Genomic DNA, 21547 nt, shown 5'->3' with positions numbered 1-21547 from the left:
ACATAGCTAACATGGAAATGATTACTTACGCCTTTCCTTTGTGCTATCTTAGAGTAACAAAAAGTAAGACTCTTCTAAGATGATAAATGTCAAACTTGAAACAGTCACAAATTTTACTTACTCCCCACACCCGGGTTAGGTGCTGAGAGATTGAGAGGATCTATTTGGCTAGATCTTAAACAGGTATAACTTCTCTCCAACAGAAATCTACACAAATGGCAAGGAAAAAAGGTCTTCAGAAACACGGTGCAGAGCAAACAGGTTTTCCTGGAAATTTAAAGAAAAAAATAATTTTTCTTGTCAATGAACTAATTTCCTCACTCTGTATCTTCTGTGGCCATGACATACTTAGCTGTACATTTAATATTTTCCCTCTGAAGAAAGGGAATGGTCCAAGTTAAACTGGTTTTTTTCCTCATGACTCTTAAGACACGCTGCAGCCCCTTAAAACATGGCATGCATATGAGGAACAAGAACCCTTACAGAGGTAACACTAATTCCTGCCTAGTTACACCCTTTTAAAGGACTGGCTTCCCTAGGCCGAAGGGTAGAACCTGCATAGGAAGGTTCAGCAACCAGCATTTGTGGGTGCATGGCCAAGTTTCTGGGTATAATGTTCTGGACGATGAATCTAACACTCTGAGAAAGGTGGTAGGAGCATTGCCACTAACACCAAAAGGCGCACTGTGACGACTGCAATAAAAGTTTTGTTGAGGTAACAGCTTTAGCAAGGCAGAGGCCCAGAGAAGGTGACTTTGGTTACGGGATGGATTGTGGTGGTGGTGCTGGATCTACGCTGGAACCACGGCTGGTGATCGGGCCCCAGGCGAGCGGAGCGGGGCTGTCTGGACCCAAGGCAGCAGCCGCGCTCGCCGTGCCCTCCGCCGCTCCACGGCCTGCACCAGAGAGCCCGGCGGAGCTGCCGGAGCACCAACCCCACGGCCAAGGGACGGGCTCCAGGCTCGGCAGAGCAGGGCCGGCGCCCCGAGGCCGCGGCGCCCCCCGCGTCCCGCACGCCCGTCCCAGCCCGGCCCGCGGCCGCCTCCGCGCACGCGCGCGGGGGACAGGGGGGAGCGCGCGCGCGACATCCGGGCACCCCGCCCCCTCCGCCGAGGGCCAACGGGGCAGCGCCGGCGCGCGCGCGCTCCCGGGCCTCGGCCCCGCCCCCCGACGGCCCCGCCCCGCCCCGCGCGCTCGCCGGCCCTGGGCCTGGCACGCGCGCGCGCGGCCGGCGGGGGCGCGGCCGGAGCGGGGCCGCGCCGGGAGCGCCGCGGGCGGCGAGGCCGGGCCGGGAGAGGCGGAGCGAAGCGAAGAGAAGCGGACCGAGCGCGGCGGCGGCGGCGGCCGGAGCCCGGCGGGGGAGAAGCGCCAGGCGTAGCGCAGGCTCCCGCGCCTGCTCGCCTACCGGCGGAGCGACGGGGACGGGTGAGCCGCCGCTGCTGTCCGCGCCTGGCGGGGAGAGCCGGGCCCTGCGTCCCGCCCGGGGCCGCGCCCGCTGCCCGGCAGCCGGGCGGTAAACAAATGGCGGCCCGGCGGGGGCCCGAGCGCACGGGGCGCCTCCCCGCCGCCCCTGACAGGTCGCGGCTGGAAGAGGCCGAGGAGAGCTCGATGTGCCGCTCCGCCGGCCCGCTTCCTCCTCGCCCGCCCCGCGGGGCCCGGAGCGCCGGCTGTGCGCCGGCCGTGCCGGGCCGTGTAGGGTGGCCGCTGCCGCCGGGCCCACGGGACCGAGCTGTGCCGCGGCCGCTTCCTCTGACCCCGCCGTGCTGTCGGGCTGTCGCGATAGCACGTGGGGAGGGCGTAGGGCCGGGGTCTGCCTGGTGCTGGGGGACCGCAGTCGGAGGGTCGCCTTTCTGCGTGAAAGGAGGGGAAAGAGAGCAAATAATCCAGAGGTATTGCTGAAATCCTTCTCTAATCCCCCGTGTTTGTGTTATTTCGAGTAGATGTGCTCAGACCGTGCAAGAGGTGGTGTTTTCTCTTTTCTCTTAGTCCCTTTTTTAATGGCAGTTTTTTGACGTGCGGTGGAGCCTTTGTTTCCCTCCTTTATGAAGGTAAGGAGGGCGGTGTGTTGTACTCCTGTAACCCCGCGGGTCGGCAATCAGAAGCATCCAGGGAGATGACAGCAGCTTGTTGAACGGCTCGCTTGTTGGAACAGTTGTGTGGCCTCACTTCCAAAAGTTCTAGTGCCGCTGTTGCTTGCAGCAGGTCTTCAGAATTCTTAAGGGAAATAACCCACGGGCTGGAGAGCTGGCTTTCTTTTGTTTTGTAAAGCTCTGCGCAGATTTGGCTGAGGAGCTTTTCATAATCCTTGTTTCCCTTTCGCTGATTATGTTGTTAATATGCCAGATAAGTGTTTGTTAGCATACTGGTCCCAACCCAGTGCCCCTGAAGTAGCAGCCTTACCTTGTTTGTGCTAGCACTTAAGGCAAGATATCTCCTCGGCTTTCACTAGAATTGGTGTGGAGTGCTTGATGGTTAAGTCCTTCACCTGGACACCTGCTGCCTTCTGCTTCACGATGAGTGATACACCTTAACTTGTGCTGTGATTTGGGAGGTTAAGGTTCGTGCATCCGTGTGAGGAGGATGTCAGTTATCGATGGCCTTCCCCTCTGCACTCCTCTCCCAGAAGTACAAGAAGTTTTAGAACTTTGTTGGTAAGCAAGTCGAGGACCTGGAATACCGGAAGATGCACTGGCAGCTTTACTCTGTCTGCCACTCTGTACGCATGTAAATATCTGTGTGGAATTTCTCCATAAAGCTTCGTCGAGAGAAGAAATAGATCAGAGTGAATTGGGATTGTACCTCAAGCTGAGACTTTTTGTGGAGTCTCCTCTCTTTTGCTTCCAAAGTTAGAAGGTGTTAGAGAACAGGAGAATCCCAGCAAAATGGGCAAAGGCTGTGCAAAAGCAGTGTTTTTACTCTGCTGCCTGAATATTCTTTTGCACTAAATTCTGCATTTAGTCAATTAACTTCTTGAATTTGGGTTATATTTACCTTGCCTCCTACTTCAGTGTTAGAAGTCTAATGGGCTGTGTTTAACAAGCAGTATTCAGTCCAGTTTCTGGACAAGATATCTGCATGTTTTTGGACAGCCAGGTTTTAAGGTTGTAAAGAGTGTCTACAACAGAGGGTGTAGTCTGCAACGCTGTGAATAAGAGAGAGCATATGGTTATTAGTCTTCAAATGAGTTCCTGTGGCTGCTGTAGATTTCAGCTGTGTAAGAAAACCCTGTTTTGCCTTCATTCCAGTTGAACTAAAAGGAACTAAATTTACCTCATATCGATAGACCTATTTCTTTGGTGGGCTCTATCTAAAAAGAGACAAGTGCTGTCTGCCTCTGGCAATGAGATCCAGTGGAGTAAAGATGGGAGCAGGGAATCATGTATAATCATCATTGTACTGGTGACAATTTCCCTTCAGTTTCCTTATCTACATAAAAAGAATAAAGATAATGTATTTATTGGTGAGATGGTTAGATTGTGTAAGGAGTGGGAAGTATTCCTGAACAGACCACAAAGAAATGCATATTTTCATTATTGATGGTTACAGAGAAATCTGTGTAAGCTGTCCTAAGTGTCAGGACACTGTCTAGTCTCAATATTGGATGAAGGGAAAAGACTGAGAAGTCTTGTAATAGAGACTGGTCTGAAACAGGCCTAGAGAGTTAAAAAGGCAGGGCAGCTCTAGATTCTGACTTACTTTGCAAGCTACTATTTTGAATAGTTTCTGATGCAACACTTGGTGTCTTTTTATAATTTTATCGTAATCTGTTAATGATGTTTGAAGCTCCAGGATCCTGCAAACCCCTACAGTCAGTAAGCAGAACATCCAGTTGAGGAGATTGTGCTGTTTCTTACCAAATGTCCAACATTGATCTGAGCTCTTAATGTGAAATCCTGATGAAAAAACAATAGGTCTAAATTTAAGCCTTGGGAACGAGAGGCATGGTGAGGTAAATTTGAGTGGTGTAGTTACACCTGTTCATGTAAAACTTTAGGTAGTGGTTCAGGCTGATTGTGATACCTGGTTCAGACTTAGCTACAGAGGTGCTGGAAGGTAGGTGGTGTTTTGATGAAGTTTAGATATTTATTTGTCAATTTTGAAACAGCTCTAGAACACTGTAGTTTTCCAAAAGTTCTGTTTGACAGAGAAATTTGTTGGTGTGATAGATTCATTGCAAATAGGATCTTTATAGGAGTGTGCTTTATTGGCAAAGCTTTAATACTCTTACAAAACCTTGTTTTGTCTGAGTCACTGTTGTCACCAGATAAGGAATGTGTTTGGATAGGATCGTTCAGCTGCAGTCCTTGGGCACAAAGAAAGAACATCAAGCCTGTTGGCATTTGGAAAAGGCAGTCTAAATGATACTAGAGATAACAAATCGATGAATAATCGTATGTCCTAAAACCCTGTACAAACTTGTAGTTAAGATGCTCGTGTGTTCCAGTTCTTCATTCATGTTAGAAACATACTGAAAAAGGTGGTATAACATGCTCACTATGAGATTATTCCCAGCTTTCTGTCATCAACGGTTTGAGGTAGGTGAAGTTTTGTTTACACAATAATTTTATTTAAAACTGTCCTCTTTTTTCTACTGTTTTGTTGATTTTGAAACCAAGCAGCTCTAAGGGGGAAAAGCCTGGCAGTTGCTGCAAAAAGTGTCTTTCATTTGATAAGAATGGGAAATACCTGAAAATAGAATAAAGTTTTTTAAACTGTCTTACAATATCCAGTTTTTTGTTTTACTTCATATTTTTCTAAATATTTTGAGACATACTCCCATCATTTCTACTCCAGTGTAATGGGTAGGGTATCCTTGTGGATATGTCTGTTAAATTCTTTTGTGTATTGTCTATTTTGCTGCATATTAGTCAGGCCATTGTCTACCAAGGGTATCTTTTTAACAGAAAAAAGATGTGATACAGACAGACTACATGACATTGCACTTCAGTGTAGGATGTTGAAGAGAAGTTGCTTTCACAGTCTATTTACTTTAAAGTCGTTTCCTTATTTTGCTATGGGACCTGGATAAGCTTGTGTAGTAAGACCTGAAACAGTATAGTAATGAGATGTTTGGCCTGATTTCTCTAAGTATGCAGAGGTCAGGAATTCTTCGGCAGCAGCATGTATGAATTAAAATATTACATAAGAAGGATTTATTTTTAGTTTCTTTTGGGTGGTTAAAACTACCTACTGTAATACAGAATGCATTGTTTTTTTCCAGTAGTTCTGTTTACTGAGAAATGGCTTATTTTCTTTCCTGATTTTCTGGAGGCTGTGTGAGTTGGTATTGGGATAAGAATATCATTGTTCCTTTGGGCATATCACCTCAGTTTCACCTCTCTTAAGTTTTAGTGGTAATCTTTGGGCATGAAGGAATGGAAGAAGCATTTTGCTACTGTAAAAAGCTTTTTAATAATAAGTAACTGCTTAATAAGTTCCCATGTATAAAGACTGAAGATGGAGAAATTCTAACTAGACTCAAATGCAGTTCGTAAAAGAATCAAACGTTGTTTATTTCTTTCAGTTCTCCAGCTGTTGCAATCTTTCATACGAGTTTATTTTTTTTCGCTGAAGTGGTCAGAGCAGTGAATTAAGTGCAGTAGGTCAGAATAATAACTTTTAATAATCTCTTACAGCCTTCTATGTAATTAGGTTACCATCCACTGTGACTAACAGCTAGCAATAAGCTAAAATGACAGAACTTAGGTTGTACTTGGGAAATTTATAGAAAACTTGTTTATATTCCCATAAAGCCTAAAAAATTTCAGTACTTGTAGCCCCAGACAGTGTAAGTGCATGACCTTTTCAGGGGATTGAACATACAGAAAGTAATGTCTACATCTGCAATGAAACCTTATTTCTGATGTCATTTCTTGCAGAATCTGCAGCAGTCAAGGAGTCACACTGTGTTCAAGTTCAGAAGTGCTTTACACATGAGATCTACTGGCTCTCTAGCTGACTCTGCCCTGTCACCGTCTCAGCAGGTAGAGTGCTTTTGTGCCTGAGCCATGCAGCAGTGGAGCTGTTCCTCGTGTGGTTGTCCTGTATCCGTGTGTGGCCAAAGGCACATTGAGGTCTTTGCGTTTCTTCTCTGGGGAATGTGTCAAGGAAGCAAGAATGCATGGCACATCTGTCACAAAAGTACTCTAAAGAAAAGCCTAGTAGTATTGATTTTGATTTTGGGCACTCTTTTAAATGAGTTTAACAGGGATAGAAGAAAACGTTCTGTCATTTCATCAGAGCTTTTATTCTTAAATGTAACAAAGCCAGACACACAGGGCATATAGAGGGACCACTTCAGTCAAAGCAGTGTTTTGCTTTGGTTCTTTTCCCCCTTGAATGCTAATTTTTCTTTGTTTTGGCTGCAATGATTTGGGAGGAAATAATTTCACTGTATTCTCTGAATGGTAGGAAGATGGTTTGCCACTAGGAAAAAAGGATATTTCGGGCAGGGGCAGACATAGAAAAGTCTTCTTTATAAGGTTGGCATAAAAAAGATTGCAACTCCATAATTCTAGTGCTCATTATTTCTGCTGTAGTTAGAGATTTCTCTTTTTTTGGTCTGGTTTGTGAGGTGGATAGATAACTTTGATTTATGCTTAAAAAAAGCAGCTGATATATATTCCTTTGATGCTAGACCACTGATAAAACTAGAATCTTTCCAGAAGTATGTGTCCCCCTGAGGGTTTTTTTCTTGCATTAGAAAGCCATATTTTAGTGTAACCTTTTTCTGCCTCTTTTGTGGAATACATAATAATAGCCGTAGACTATAATGGTAATAGTTGAAGCAGTGTCCTGCTTACATAGTAAGCTTTAGTAATTGGAACTCTTTTCATGTTTTCAGTGATTAACAATAAATTAATGTAGACTCATTCTAGTATGTTCGGTATGTGTAGTCACTACCAGTCAGGAAAGATGCTCTCATCTTTGTTGTGGATGAATTTATGTTTGAGAATGCAGTGAACACTCATCCATCCAACTGTTTTGAATATGGTTTTAGCTTCCCTGGTCTACCTGGTTGTAACAGAAATCAGGGTTGTCCTGATGAACTTAGGATTGGGGGCAGTAATTGGTATTGTGTAAGGTTGAGAATTTAAGTTGGGCATCTGAAAGAGGAGCTACTGTCAGAAACCTGGGTAAAAGATGGAAGATTGAGAAGTACAGCTGTCTCTTCTGATGCCTTGGACTGGCTACCTAGAAGAGAGGCTAGATGGAGTTAGAGAATAAAGAGAGTATTTATTGAAGGTCTTTAGCAGATACACCTTGGGCAGTGCAGGAGCCTTGCAGAGGCTACACCCAAGATGGGGGTGATGGCCACGAGTTTTTTTGGGCAGATACAAGTTTGGTCTATCTACATCAGGGGTTAATTGTCCAATTACAGCTTCAGGTAGCTGTAATTCACATTCCCCCAGTTTGCTCCCTCCAAATTAACTTTTGCTTATACTTTTCAGGGCCTGAGGCTGTGGTGATGACCTTAGTTCTCAGGCCTGGAAGGATTGCTTGGTCTGGCCAAACTGTGATGAGAGCTTACCAACACTCTATATGAAGTTCAGAGTTATACAATAATCCAGTACAGCATCTGAGAAATAGAAAAGCTAAAACTTAAGGAATCACTTCTGCAGTGTCCAAAACAAAAGGGAATTTTTTAGTATGGTTTGCATGGATTTGCTTGTGGGTGGATTTGGGTGCTCCTGGGAGTTTAAACCTGTAGTACAGCTTGTGTGTCTCTAACCTTCTACTTCCTTGAAGCGGTTATTTGCAAACCTGTTGGTCTAATAATTTGAATTTAATAGAAGAGTCTTTATAGGTTTGATGAATAAAAGGTGGCTGTATAATGGAGGGCTCCAATAGCAGTAATGGTTGCTGTGATTTTTTTGTCTTATTGGCCCCAAAGAATTGATATAGGAGAGAGTGAGCAAGCAGGTTTTGGGTTTGATAATGCTAAGTACAGTTTTTGTGGTATAGAAGAAAGTGAGAGCTCACCCTTGCAACCAAAGCACCGTGTGTGTCTGAAACCCTTATTATGCTATTTTAATGTTTGTGTTACAACAGCAACTGGAAATCACGTGGCTGTAGCAGCTGGAATTTTAATCCTTTTAATTATGACAGATTTTCAAAGCATGTTCTGGCTGATTTAGTCAGCTGACTGTATAGTAGGTACAATAACATCAAGCGATGGTACAAATTGTGAGAGCAGTGGTCACCTCGCTGGAACGGGATGTATTTTTAGGTTTCTCTGCTAGTAACAGTCAAGTGTACGTACTGCGGCACCCTGAGCTGAAGGAACTGAAGCTGGTTGCTGACACTACACTATCAGAAAAGGACAGCTGCTCGTTCTTGCTGTAGTCATTGTTCTGACACTGTCTTCTGACCATATTGTGACAAGGAACACAGTGGGATATAAATACTCTAAATATTATTGGTACTTGTTTTAACGACAGGTATATTTCTTTATGTCAGCAATGACATTCTTTGTTAGCCGTTTCAATTTGCTGTATTAGAGGAAATAAAAGGACTTGTTACCTCCAGCAAGAATTTTCTTTATCTCCCCTTTACCAAACAGGATTTTTCTTTACAAAGCAGTATTTGGGAAGAGGGTGGTTCTTGTTCTCAGTATAGTACTAATGATATATTGGTTGTGGTTCTTTAATGGGAAATTATTCATTTGTGAATGCTCTTAATCTATGAATTAAAGAGGTGCTAAGTTCTGTGGTTTACAAAGTTAGCTTACAAACAGAGTGAGTCATGGCCATTTGCTGATTAATCAGTGTGCTAATTCTTGAGGTCTTATCTATTTATTTTACCAGTTTGATAAGGTCATTTGGTTTTTTTCCTTTGGACTTAATTTGCAATTTAAGAATTGAATTATATCAGAAGCCTAAAGTAGTTCAAGCAGTCCAGGAACTCATGACTGCCTAAAATACTTGAGTTTGAAGCTCAAGTATTAAAATTAAAAATGCATAAAAAGACATTAATATGTTTAAAGAGACTTCATAGTAACTTAGAAATAAAATGTAACATTCTGACTAAATTGAAGTTTTACAACAGGTGGTGAGGAAATAAGGGTTATAAGCAGAACGCAAATTTTAGTGAATGTTCTGCTGATGATCTACTGATGTCTGAAGATATTTTAAATTATATCTTTAGAAAATGAGCTAAAGGATTTGAATTTTAAGATAAATGGCAACTAATATCAAGCTACTTGGTGACTGGGAAAATTCTTATTTGTAGAAACTGAGAAAATAAGTTATTTCAGTTATTTAATTGATTTTGTGCATAACTGTTTCTTGATAAAACCAACCTGAAGCACCTGTAGTAGAACAAATTAGTATCTAGCTATTGATAAGACTTGGGATTTTAGCATCAGCTTTGGCTTTCACACACTTTCTGTTAGTGATATTTGATGTTTGCACCAGATTTTGTTTCCTTCTTACTTTGAAAGGTCATTTGCTTATATGTAGCAATTGAGTTCTGATGAATATTAGCTTATGAGTGAAAGGAGTTCAGGAGCCTGAGAAAAGCCAATATCATTGTGCAACTCAGGTTTCACGATCTGACTTGTAAAGACCAAGATAGTGTGCTGGGGAGGAGGATGTTTTACTGTCTTAATAGAATGTTCTGTGTAAGCTCAGGCTATTTAAAGACAGTATTTAATGATGGTTGACTAATTTAGGGTATGTCTCCAGAAACGGTGCAGGCAAACACGAGCTCAGTTTGACTGTGTTCTGAGATGCTGCATGTGGGCCAGCTTTGGCCTAGAAGCAGTAGGATAGTGCTGGCTTAGCAGTGTTTGCTATTTTTCCAACATAATTGGTATATGTCCCCTTTCTGGGTTAAGTGAAGGTGGCTTGTCCGCCTTGCCCGAAATCAGTAAAACTTTGGCCCAGATTGCTGTCATGCGACACATCTCGATGGTGTTGATGTGAAATTCCCACTGAAGTCCAAGTGTCACAATCAGTGTGGAATGGGCTACAGGGAGCCGTGAGGGTCTGGAATGGACGAGTGTCTCCACCCTCTCTATGTGACCAGTGCAGTGCCCAGGACAGCCCAGGCCTGCCCCTCGCTGCTGTGGAGGAACACGCCTGCTCCTGTGGGAGTCCTGTGAGTCTTGACAGCACTACCGACAGCCTGCTGTCAGACTGTACCCAGCTCTTCCACCCAGTGGGAAAGGGCATCGGCAGCTTGTGACACGAGTGCCTTCTCTTCACCTGGAGTGCTGTCAAGTGGAAGGTGAAGCCGCTGCATAGGGTGAGAGCATCCATAACCCCGACAGTGAGGCAGAGGTCATCTCACGGGCAGGTGTGACCTGTGCAGCTGAGCACATGTAGCAACACACAGTCCCATCTTAAGAGAGCCATAGGTCGTCCTGCTCTGAACACACTTAACACATTTGCATGCTGCTCTCCAAGTGGCTCACTTCTGACCAGTTTGAAGTGAGCAGGCTGTTGCTTTATGGGAGCAGGACTTTGTTTAGATAGATGAAGCAAGGGCTGGGCTCTCTAAGGGCCCTGGAATTCTAAACTAGCAATTGTCTTTTTCAGTTCTATTTCCATTTTGTCTTATGCACTTTAAAATACGCATGTACCCTGCGAGCTTCTTTTGATCTCTGTTCACCTGTTGACTTGAGGAGAAGTAGTTTGGTTTCAGTATTGATGGCAATTTCTGAGATTTTCATTGGTGTAGCAACAGGCCACGGTATTTGGCAAGAATTACTCAGAGAGAGCTTTGCTGGAAGAGCTAAAAGTATCATCAGAGAAGTCAAATAATTTTTTCATTCTTTCCTGAACATGTTTAGTCTCTTTGTAGTAGATGCTATCTGACTTAATTTGCAAGTCAAAAGCAGGTTGTATGCCAGAGAAGTCTGCAAAAATGTTGAACAAGTCAGTCACTGAGTCCAGTGACTGATACACTTGACAATTTATTCAAAACTTACTGTTATTCAGTATATAAATGCTAAGGTATGGTGGGGGAAATTCAGCTGTGTTTTGCCTGCTAAGTGTAGCACATATGCTTTTTTGTTAAAAGTGTTCAGGAGAGTGGGTGGCTAAAATATTTAAGTTATCCAAATTACGACACATGGGGATATGAGGACTGATTGCCACTTAAAGTTGGCATGCATTTCAAAGCATTATAAAAGAATACAAGTGAGTGAAGTGTTACATAGATTTCTATTTAAATGCTTTAAATGGTTTAAAATGGAGTGTCTAAAATGCACTTTTGTTTCCTTTTACCTTCAGTTTGAACAGAAGCCGTTTTCTTTTTATAATTTAGAGTAATTTTAATTTAAGAAGGTTTAATGCATTAAACCTGAAGTGTTTAGTCTAAAGACAATCATGAGAGCATTTGTTAGCAAAATAAGAAACCATTTTTATTAATCTTAAATTCTTTCAGTGTTTTCTTTCTCAAGAAAATTGCTAGAGGGATAAGAGTAAAGAAAAGATGGAACTGAGCTTTGCATTTTTCAAACAGTATTTTTGAGATCTGGCTCTATGCAAGTCATTCACTGATACCTCTGAACTTTAATCCCTACTGGTATCACTTTTGAGAGGGTGTTTGTAAGAGCATAGGGGAGAGCTTGGTAACTTGTGTGGGCCTGCACTCCAGCTAGAGAGCAGTCCCAGACTTTCTCAAAGTATGATACAAAACCACAAAAGTTTACTCTTTTTTTTTTTTTTCTTTTCTTTGTTTTTATTTTTCCATGCCCCAACAAAGAATTGAATTTTTTGTTGTCAATTGTTGTTATAGATTGCACCATGATGTATATGTATTCTGGTTTTTATTGCTGATTGACCTTGTTATGCAGAGTTGTTGATATCCTTACACTTTGAATTGCTGGTATGGTGACCAGGACGGCCATAGGATGCATTAAAAAATTGCGTTTTGTGAGTTGAAGTGGACATATAGATAGGACCATGTTGGCAACTAATGTTTTATGTAAATGTTTTCAGTGAAATAAAAGGACTTATTTAATATGTAGTGTAATTATGTAGTATTACTGCTACCCTTGTATAAGTACTGCAGAAAATAAAGGGAGGGACTATTGGCTGTAGATGAAGAGAAGCAGTGAAGAGCTGTTGTAAAGGACTTCAGTCTTTCAGAAGCAGGGAGTGAGGAGAGAATCGGACATGGCATGGAATTGAGATGCTCCCTGAAAGCTGCAGATGGCCTTAAACAGAACTGCAAGAAGAGGGTGTCAGCAGCTGTCATGGGTTAACACTGGCCAGATGTTAGTGCACCCATGAATATATGTTTTTTCTCTAACAACTCCTGTGGGATGTGATCAGGAACAGAGCAGAGCAGGCTTAAATCTTGAAAACAAAAAAAACCCACCAAAACTTTATTAATTACATAAGAACAGGGACAGAAATACTCTTAAACACACACAAAGACAGAAATAAAAACTTCTTAGAACATTTCTTCTCCCAGTTTCTACCTCCCCACCCATCACTCTTCACAGACCAACCTTTGGGTTTTAGATCAAACAATCACCACTCAAAAACAAACAAATCTTCAATTCAGCAAGGGAGAGAGGAGTCTCTCTCGCACCACAGACTGTTCCTCAGAAAACACGGGTCCACCCCTTATGTGTTTCCATGTCACCCATAGCACCGCCCGGAGAAGTCTGCTAAGGTGACACTCTCTTTTTCCTATGTCCAGCGCTCTCACCGCTGTCTCATAGGAAAAAACTGCATACAGGGCTTTTTAAGGATGCTGCATGCCAAGCTCTCCCCCTTTTCACCCAGGGGCCGGGGTTCCAGGAGCAGGTCTGCCCTGAGGGCAGAGGGTGCCACCTCACCCTCCCCCTCTCTTCTCTGCTCGCTACTCACTTCAAGTGCCAGTCACTGTAGCAAAAGCAAGGGGCAGCTGTATCCACCCAAAAATGCAGTTTATGTTCAAAAGAGACTCAAGTTCAGTCCATGGCTGACATTATGCAAGAAAAGTCCAGCTCCAAGGCTACTCCTCTCATTCTTCCATCGAGTTCCTTCCAATCATGCTTTATCATCTTGGTCCCAGGCCGCTTCCCTCTCTCCCAAAACCACCAGTCATGAGAATCAATGTCTAAGAAAAGTTTCTTTCTGCCAAGCAAGGGTTAACAGTTTCTTCTCGGCAGGGTGCTGCAGGCGGAGGCATTCCGAGGCTCGGCAACCCCCCACGTGGCTGAGCACCTTCTCCCGGAGTTTGGGGGGGGGAAGGAGGGGGGTGAGCACACACAGAAGGCACTTCCACAGTTTTCCACCCCTCCATCCTGGACGGGGCAGCTCAGTTCCAGTCTTGTCCTCTCTCTTCTCCCCCCCGGGGCCTCCGGCTTACCTGAGCCGACCACGTGTTTCCCCTCCCCCACCCAGCCTCGTGGCTGGGCAGGGGAAGGAGGCCTGAGACGTCTCTCTGCTGAAAACCCGGATCCGAAAAAGAGGCCGAGCCCCTCAGACTCCTGCTTTTAACTCTTTGTGTCCTCAGAGGCGTGTCCAAACTTCCGAGTGACCAATCCAGGTGTTAGCAGAAAAGCTGATCACTGATTGGACTGCCCACATCTCCCTGGAAACATTCACCTCCCCCCCCCCCAACCACGACAGCAGCTTAGGTGGTAGCAGACAGCCTGGGTGTCGTGGTTGGGGGGGAAGTGAATTTTTTCCAGGGGGATGTGGGCAGTCTAATCAGTGATCAGCTTTTCTGCTAGCACCTGGATTGGTCACTCAGAGGTTTGGACATGCCTCTGAGGACACAAAGAGTTAAAAGCAGGAGTCTAGGGGGTTCGGCCTCTTTTGGGTTCCGGTTTCAGCAGTAGAAACATCTCCTCTCCCCTGCTCAGCTCTAGGCTGAGTGGGGGAGGGGGAAGCCACGTGGCCAGGCTCAGGACAACTACGCGGTGGAACTAAAGTAAGCTGGGGCTCTGGGGGGAGAAGAGAGTGGACAGGACTGGAACTGAGCTGCCCCGTTCAGGATGGAGGGGTGGAAAACTGTGGAAGTGCCTTCTGTGTGTGCTCACCCCCCTCTACTCCCAAACTCCGGGAGAAGGTGCCGAGCCACGTGGGAGTTGAGGAGCCTGGGAGTGCCTGTGTCTGCACCCTGCCGAGAAGAAACTGTTAACCCTTGCTTGGCAGAAAGAAACTTTTCTTAGACATTGATTCTCATGACTGGTGATTTTGAAAATAAGGAGAAGGAAGCGGCCTGGGACCGAGGTGATAAAGCATGATTGGAAGGAACCCGATGGAAGAATGAGAGGAGTAGCCTTCTGAGCTGGAATTCTCTTGCATAATGTCAGCCATGGACTGAACTTAAGTCTCTTTTGAACATAAACTGCATTTTTTGGGTGGATGCAGCTGCCCTTGCTTTTGCTACAGTGACTGGCACTTGAAGAATGGAGCGAGCAGAGAAAAGAGGGAGAGGGTGAGGTGGTGCCCTCTGCCCTCAGGGCAGACCTGCTCCTGGAACCCCGGCCCCTGGGTAAAAAGGGGGAGAGCTCGGCATGCAGCATCCTTAAAAAGCCCTGTATGTAGTTTTGGCCTATGAGACAGCGGTGAGAGCGCTGGACATAGGAAAAAGAGAGTGTCACCTTAGCAGACTTCTCCGGGCAGTGCTATGGGTGACATGGAAACACATAAGGGGTGGACCCCTGTTTTCTGAAGAACAGTTTGTGGTGCGAGAGAGACTCCTCTCTCCCTTGCTGAATTGAAGATTAGTTTTTTTGAGTGGTGATTGTTTGATCTAAAACCCAAAGGTTGGTCTGTGAAAAGTGATGGGTGGGGAGGTAGAAACTGGGAGAAGAAATGTTCTAAGAAGTTTTTATTTCTGTCTCTGTGTGTGTTTAAGAGTATTTCTGTCCCTGTTCTTATGTAATTAATAAAGTTTTGGTAGGGTTTTTTTTGTTTTCAAGATTTAAGCCTGCTCTGCTCTGTTCCTGATCACATCCCACAGGAGTTGTTAGAGAGAAAACATATATTCATGGGTGCATTAACATCTGACCAGTGCCAACCCATGACACTGGGGAACAGGTTGCCTCTGTTGAATTTAGAGAATTGGACATGAGGATGAATCTGGCTTCCTTTATTTTTGTCTCTGTACTCCATGTAATTGTATAATTTATAATTTTAGGTAGTTGGCTATAATAGGCAAAGGTCATGCTTTGTTTTTCATGGAATGATCTATTTACAATGGGCAGGGAAAAAAGGCTATTCCACAGTGAAGGATTATACAACATTTTTATTTAAGTTGCATGTATTAGATCTGATAAATGAATGCATAGACTATGTTCTGGTCTCTGATACAAATGTGTAGTTTTAATTTTCAGCTGAACTTTTAAGCACCATTTCTTTGAAATGTTACATACTTGCTTTTTAAAATGTCTACTGATCAAGCATGCAAAACTGCAAATAGTAGCTAGGAAATATTAACAATATTGAGTTAATGGTTTATGCTGTTGTCTCCTTTCTCTTTACTCAGAATTGGATTTACAGTCATGGAGGAACATCAGCAGCACTTACACTGTGTGAACTGTGTCAGCCGTCGTTGTATGACCAGACCAGAGCCGGGCATTTCCTGTGATTTGATTGGCTGCCCCTTGGTTTGTGGAGCAGTTTTTCACTCATGTAAAGCTGAGGAACATCGCATGTTATGTCCACTTGAAAGAGTGCCTTGTTTGAATAGTGGCTTTGGATGTCCCTTCATAGTAGCCCGAAATAAAATTGCTGATCATCTAGAAGTTTGTCCTGCAAGTGTGGTGTGTTGTACCATGGAGTGGAATAGATGGCCAGTCAGTTATGCTGACCGTAAATCTTATGAAAACCTGAGTAAAGATGTTGATGAAGTGGAGCAGCTAGATATGGCTTTAGCTCTTCAAGACCAGCGTATGTTATTAGAATCACTTAAAGTAGCAACTATGATGTCAAAAGCAGGTGATCAAATACCAGAATCCAGAGAGCAAACCTCTGTCAAATCAAGTGCCCCCAATACAGTGCATACCAATGGTTTGATGCCTGTAGATGAAGAGTCCTATGGTGCACTTTATCAAGCTACTGTAGAAACAACGAGGAGTTTAGCTGCTGCTCTGGATATCCTGAACACTGCTACAAGGGACATTGGTATGTTAAGTTCAAACCTCTGCATTTCACCACATGAAATGAAGGAAGATCCCAAGATTAAAGAACAAGCTTCTAGTGGCATTATTCAGGATAAAAACTCTGACTCTGAAAATCCAGATGAAGATAATGTGGGAGCTGTTGGGGGAATGAACTTTGATAGCCTGAGTCAAAATTCACCCATGGAGCAAAATGGTTCTTGTGATATTTGTTACGATGTAGTGCAAAACCATGACTTAAATCTAAACCTCAGTAACTCCTCGCTTTTGTGTAATGGCTTTCATGTAGAAAACGAATGTTCAAAGGTGTTGGACCACAGTGAAGATCTTGGTGTATCTAATTCAAAACCGTCCAGTGTAGCAAATGGTGAATGTACTGCGTCTCATGATGATGAAGCATCACAGTCTTGCAGCTCCTGCCCTGTAACAGCACAAGTTGAAGTAATACCAGCTGATCACTTAGTCAATGGCAATGCTAATCATGTACTACATAATGCTAATGAAGAAGAGATGTTAGAGAGACAAGTGGAGCAAGAAAGATTGAGAAACCTAGATGCATTTTCACTTTTACGGCATCGATCGTACAGATTCCTTGTTAACCACTATTGGTCAACACCAAAAGAAGACAAAGCTGTTGATACATCAGATTTGGAGATAACAGAAGATCCTATGGGTCTTCAGGGAATTGATCTAATCACTGCAGCTCTGTTGTTTTGCCTAGGAGATTCTCCCGGAGGTAGGGGGATATCAGAAAGCCGCGCTGTCGATGTGTATCACGTTGACTTTGGGACCCAAACATTTTCTCTCCCATCTGCTATATTGGCCACTAATACAATGGTGGGGGAAATAGCTTCAGCTTCTGCATGTGATCATGCCAACCCACAGCTCTCAAATCCAAGTCCATTCCAGACCCTTGGATTGGATTTGGTATTGGAATATGTGGCTAGATACCAAACAAAACAGCGTTCAATGTTTACATTTGTTTGTGGACAGTTGTTTAGAAGGAATGAGTTTTCGTCGCATTTTAAGAATGTGCATGGAGACATTCATGCTGGCCTTAATGGCTGGATGGAGCAGAGGTGTCCTTTGGCATATTATGGGTGTACGTATTCTCAACGAAGGTTTTGCCCTTCCACACAAGGGGCAAAAATTATTCATGACCGCCACTTACGGTCATTTGGAGTTCAGCCTTGTATATCCACAGTATTAGTAGAACCAGCAAAAAGCTGCTTAATTGGACTACACAATGACCATCTGAGTAGTCTACCTTTTGAGGTGCTGCAGCACATTGCTAGTTTTCTAGATGGCTTTAGTTTATGTCAGCTTTCAAGAGTGTCACGTTTAATGAGAGATGTGTGTGGAAGCTTGCTTCAAGCTCGTGGAATGGTAATACTGCTTTGGGAGAAGAGAAAGTGCCCAGAAGGAAGTTCTTGGCAAGTAAAAGAAAAGGTAAGTTACTATTTTTTTTTATTTTGAAGGTGAAAGGGAAAGTATTACATTGGTCTTGTTTCTGCTTTTTCTCTTAATATTATGTCTGTTACTACTGGATTTTGGTATAATAATATTTCAAGAAAGAGATTGTTGTATAGAAAAAGTGAAAATGCTGCAGATTGTCTCAATCTTTTCCACACTTGGAGAAGTAGAAGTAGAGTCTGTCTATTTTTTGCTGAATGTAAGTAAATGAACTTCTGTTTTTTGCAATATTTTAAAATATTGAAAGATTGCTCCATTATTTGCTTTAAGACCAACATTCTATCGAAGTGGGAAAGCTGCCTACAAAGTTTGCTTTCCTTGCCTGTGTAGTGTTTACAGCAATTTTTTTTCCCAACCTGTTGAGATCATATCTATTGCCTTGGTCCTAAATGCCTTAGATATTGAAATAGTTTAAAACCTTGGGCTGACCTTTGTGTTATACAGTTTTTACCATTCTCCCCACTCCAAATGGCAGAGTATTCGCAGCACTCATTGGTAGCTGCAGAATTTGATAAGAAACAAACTGTTGTGCCTGGTCTTAAAATACCTTGTCATTTACCTTCTGATCGTATCTATTTTGTGGACACAAAAAATATTGCCTTTTGTTTCTTCTCAGTGTTTAGAGTTGTCTTGGAGTCTGAATCAGCCTGGGACTAGCAATACTACATCCTGTATAGTTTTTTTTGTCATGTTGATTTTTAGTATGAGTTATTGACAACATTACCTGAAAGTTTTATAGCACAAGCATGTAATTTCTTGCTCGATGTTCAGGTATCTTAAAACATTGTGAGCCTAAGTGCAGCTTATTTTCTAGGTTTGGCGCTTCAGTACAGCCTTTTGTACTGTGAATGAGTGGAAGTTTGCTGACATTGTGAGCATGGCTGACCACTTGAAGAAGTGCAGCTACAACGCCGTGGAGAGAAGAGAGGAGGCTGTGCCGCTGCCATGTATGTGTGTGACGCGAGAGCTCACCAAGGAGGGACGCTCACTGCGCTCCGTCCTGAAACCAGTGCTTTAAGCATTGCAGCCACTCCGATTGCACATACACTCAAGCACCTGATATAACCTCCATAATATTACGAGACACTTTATTAATGTACTAAAGATACTTTCTAGCTAAATCTACTCTGTCACTGTGTATATAAGGTTTGAAGTGACATTTATTTTTTATAATACTGTTTAGCTGGAAAGTAATGAAAGTTGCCTTAACGTTTGAAAAATTCGGAACTTGCTGGACAGGGTAGTTTTATCTAACTTATATAATTTAAGAACAAAATCCTAAGGTGTGTTTTCTGATTCTCTGGTGCCCATGTAGCTGTTGACTCATAACATTTCAAAAATGGCCTCTAAATGGTATCCACATTTGGATAGGAAACACTGAACTGTAGTGGGAGGAAAGTCCTGTCCAAATCCCATACGTTGTGTATCTGGACTTTGTTTTTTTTTTAATTATAAATCAAATATTTGAAAGATGAGGAAGAATTCAAAACTTTATAATAGATGTCTCAAACACAGCATTTTAAGCACATCTTTTCTCATGAAATCAGTGTTCTATTGCTCTTCCTAGTTAACAAGTGATCTAGGATCAGCTTTTTTTTTAAAAAAGGTTTTTTTAGAAATGATCTAAGTGAACTCAGATTTACAGCAGCTTAATTTTTAGTACAACTTTGTTTTGACATGTCAACAATTGCTATTTTACTCTTAAGTTGTTTTACTTCTGGGAGCAAAACTTTTAGAGCTAAAACCATGGAATACTAGTTTTTACTCTCACACCTACAATTATATCAATGTCAAATGTTCAGAAAATTTTTCCTTGTCCTGCAGTTGGCTGAGGGTTAAATTGCTTGAGCAGTCAGAAATTCAAAGTGTGTGATGAACAGTTATGAATTTATAGTGCAGCTAATGAAAGGGCTTTACTTGTTTTGTGGTGTTGTGAGATGTATTGTCTCCTTTTCTGTTAATTTCTCTATAAAAATGCTGCTTTTTTAAGGAGCATTTTAAATTACTGGTATGTATAGCAAATGTATCATCTTCATAAGATGAGACATGATTTGTTAATTGCATAAGGCATATCAGAAATGTTATGTTAAACCACATTTGTGAAACCAATAACTCCAATTTGCTTCCAGTCTTCCATAAGAAAAGATCTTACAAAGTGTTGGTGAACAGAGAATACGTGCTATGAAAAATGGCCTGGTATAGCAAAACTTTAATAACTTGAACTGACTTTCCAACTTGTTTATATAACTGTTGGTGTTTCTAGCCTGTTGCACTTAGCAACTGTGCCACAAAGCTAAAACAGAAACAGACCAGATCTTGGAACAATGAAATACAGTGAGTATTTCCATTATAGGAAAAAAAAGAGATTAATAAGGAGGAGATGTTTACAAAGATGGCTAAATTTATTACTTGTAATTTCTGTACCGGACACTTGTTTATGGCTAGTCTGGCTGCAATTCATTGCTTAGGTATCTGTGCATTTCCCATTCTGGATTCAGTCCAGCTAAACATTCACTGCCTTTTTTCTACTCAGAGTGCTACAGGTGCCCAGAAAAAAAAACAAAACAAAACTAGTTCTTCAGTGCCATGAGTTGAAATTATAAGAACTCAAATAGAAGCTTTGCCTGGATCTTCAAACTGCATGTTCTCGTTCCAAAACTTCTCTTCTTTGTTGTGTGAAGAGAAGAAAGGAGTAAACCCTCTACAGAAGTTAGCAACATTTGCAGTAATTCTTAGGTGTTACTACAGTTATCTGGAAAGGAGACTCTAGATTCAAGTACAGATCTGACTATAGCAACTGGGTTTTAGGTAGGACTCTTACACCCCCAGCCTGGTTCTTTGAACACATTGAAATGCTCATTACTCACAAATTCTTCAGTACAAGGCAGGAGACAGACTTTCATCAGTTCTTGTCCTTTGGCTCTAATGGCTCCTTGCTGCTGCTCTCCAGTTGTGTGACTGGGAGGATCCTGGAAGTTGAGGAGATAATGCTCACATTTACGGCTAAATCTACTTTAAAACATCTGTTTTGGGTTACTGGTATTTTTTAGTGAACAATGTGGTGATTTTGGTACTCTGCATTCTTTCTAACTCACCAGAACCCTGATGAGTACGGTAGGCAGGCACATGCCTTGGTGCTTATGGAAAAGAGGATGTTCAGTTAGAGGAACTGGTGTTAGAACCTCGCTTGTAGCACAGTGCAGAACTGCATCGAAAGTATCATCAGTTGTTGATCTATTAAAATGAACTTTTAAAGTACTCTTCTTAAGAAATAACACTATTTCTCAGTACATGCACTTTTATTTTCAAATGTAGATACAGGCTTTTTTGTTAAATTAGTTTATTTTTTATGAGAATCCAGAGCTATTAAAATATCAATGTTGTAAACAAGATCTCTGCCTTGTCAACTGCTCCAAATGCAGGAATACAGTATACTTAGGATAAAACTTTTTTTTTTTACACTGCTATGCAGTTTGTAAAACATCTATGGTGTATAGTCAGTTTATCAAAATGTGACTTGTTCACATTTGCCCTTGAATTTTAAAAATGTCATATCCCTTTCCTGGTACATGTTCCATACAGCATATATAGACAGCTGTTCCAGTCTTTCTTTTACTTGATACCACATTGCTACTTTGTTTAAAATACTATGTTTTCAATCATTATGCAATATTTTTTTTCAATGTCTGTTGAAATCCTAATAAAACTTTTGGAGTTCCTCTTTTAGTATGATGGTATTTTCTTTAAAGTTCATCCCCAGCCTTTGGGTGTTCAAGCATGGTGCTCAGAGTCTGCCTGTAGGATTCCAGTAAGTACTCCAAAAATAAAGTTACATGCGGGAAACTATTTACAAACATTCGAACATTGAATAATTTGGAAGTGGTTAATATTTATACACATTTCAAAATGAAGATTGGTTGTTCATTTTTGGAGTGTCTACCCATTTCTATTGCTTTGCTCTGTTATGCAGCATAGATTGCCTTCCACAATTAAAGACTT

The 21547-nt window shown here is 42.4% G+C and overlaps 1 protein-coding gene across 4 annotated transcripts; it reads left to right on the top strand.

The window, feature by feature from the left end:
• The first annotated feature begins 1215 nt into the window (after nucleotides 1-1215).
• On the top strand, nucleotides 1216-21274 carry FBXO30 (F-box protein 30). Of its 4 annotated transcripts, none has more exons than XM_063390354.1 (4): nucleotides 1216-1425; nucleotides 5880-5984; nucleotides 15442-17524; nucleotides 18363-21274. In XM_063390354.1, exons 3-4 carry the CDS (start codon nucleotides 15458-15460, stop codon nucleotides 18564-18566), a joined length of 2271 nt encoding a protein of 756 aa, XP_063246424.1. In that variant the 5' UTR covers nucleotides 1216-1425; nucleotides 5880-5984; nucleotides 15442-15457; the 3' UTR covers nucleotides 18567-21274. The 4 variants fall into 4 exon arrangements, with proteins under 4 accessions (XP_063246424.1, XP_063246425.1, XP_063246426.1 ...); XM_063390356.1 differs by lacking the exon at nucleotides 1216-1425 and adding an exon at nucleotides 1461-1889; XM_063390357.1 differs by lacking the exon at nucleotides 1216-1425 and adding an exon at nucleotides 2025-2048.
• The last annotated feature ends 273 nt before the right edge of the window (nucleotides 21275-21547 follow it).

Source organism: Prinia subflava, chromosome 2, assembly GCF_021018805.1.
Source record: "Prinia subflava isolate CZ2003 ecotype Zambia chromosome 2, Cam_Psub_1.2, whole genome shotgun sequence".
Lineage (NCBI taxonomy): Eukaryota > Metazoa > Chordata > Aves > Passeriformes > Cisticolidae > Prinia > Prinia subflava.
Note: the sequence above shows the minus strand (reverse complement) of the source record. Positions and strands in the feature narration are given on the sequence as shown.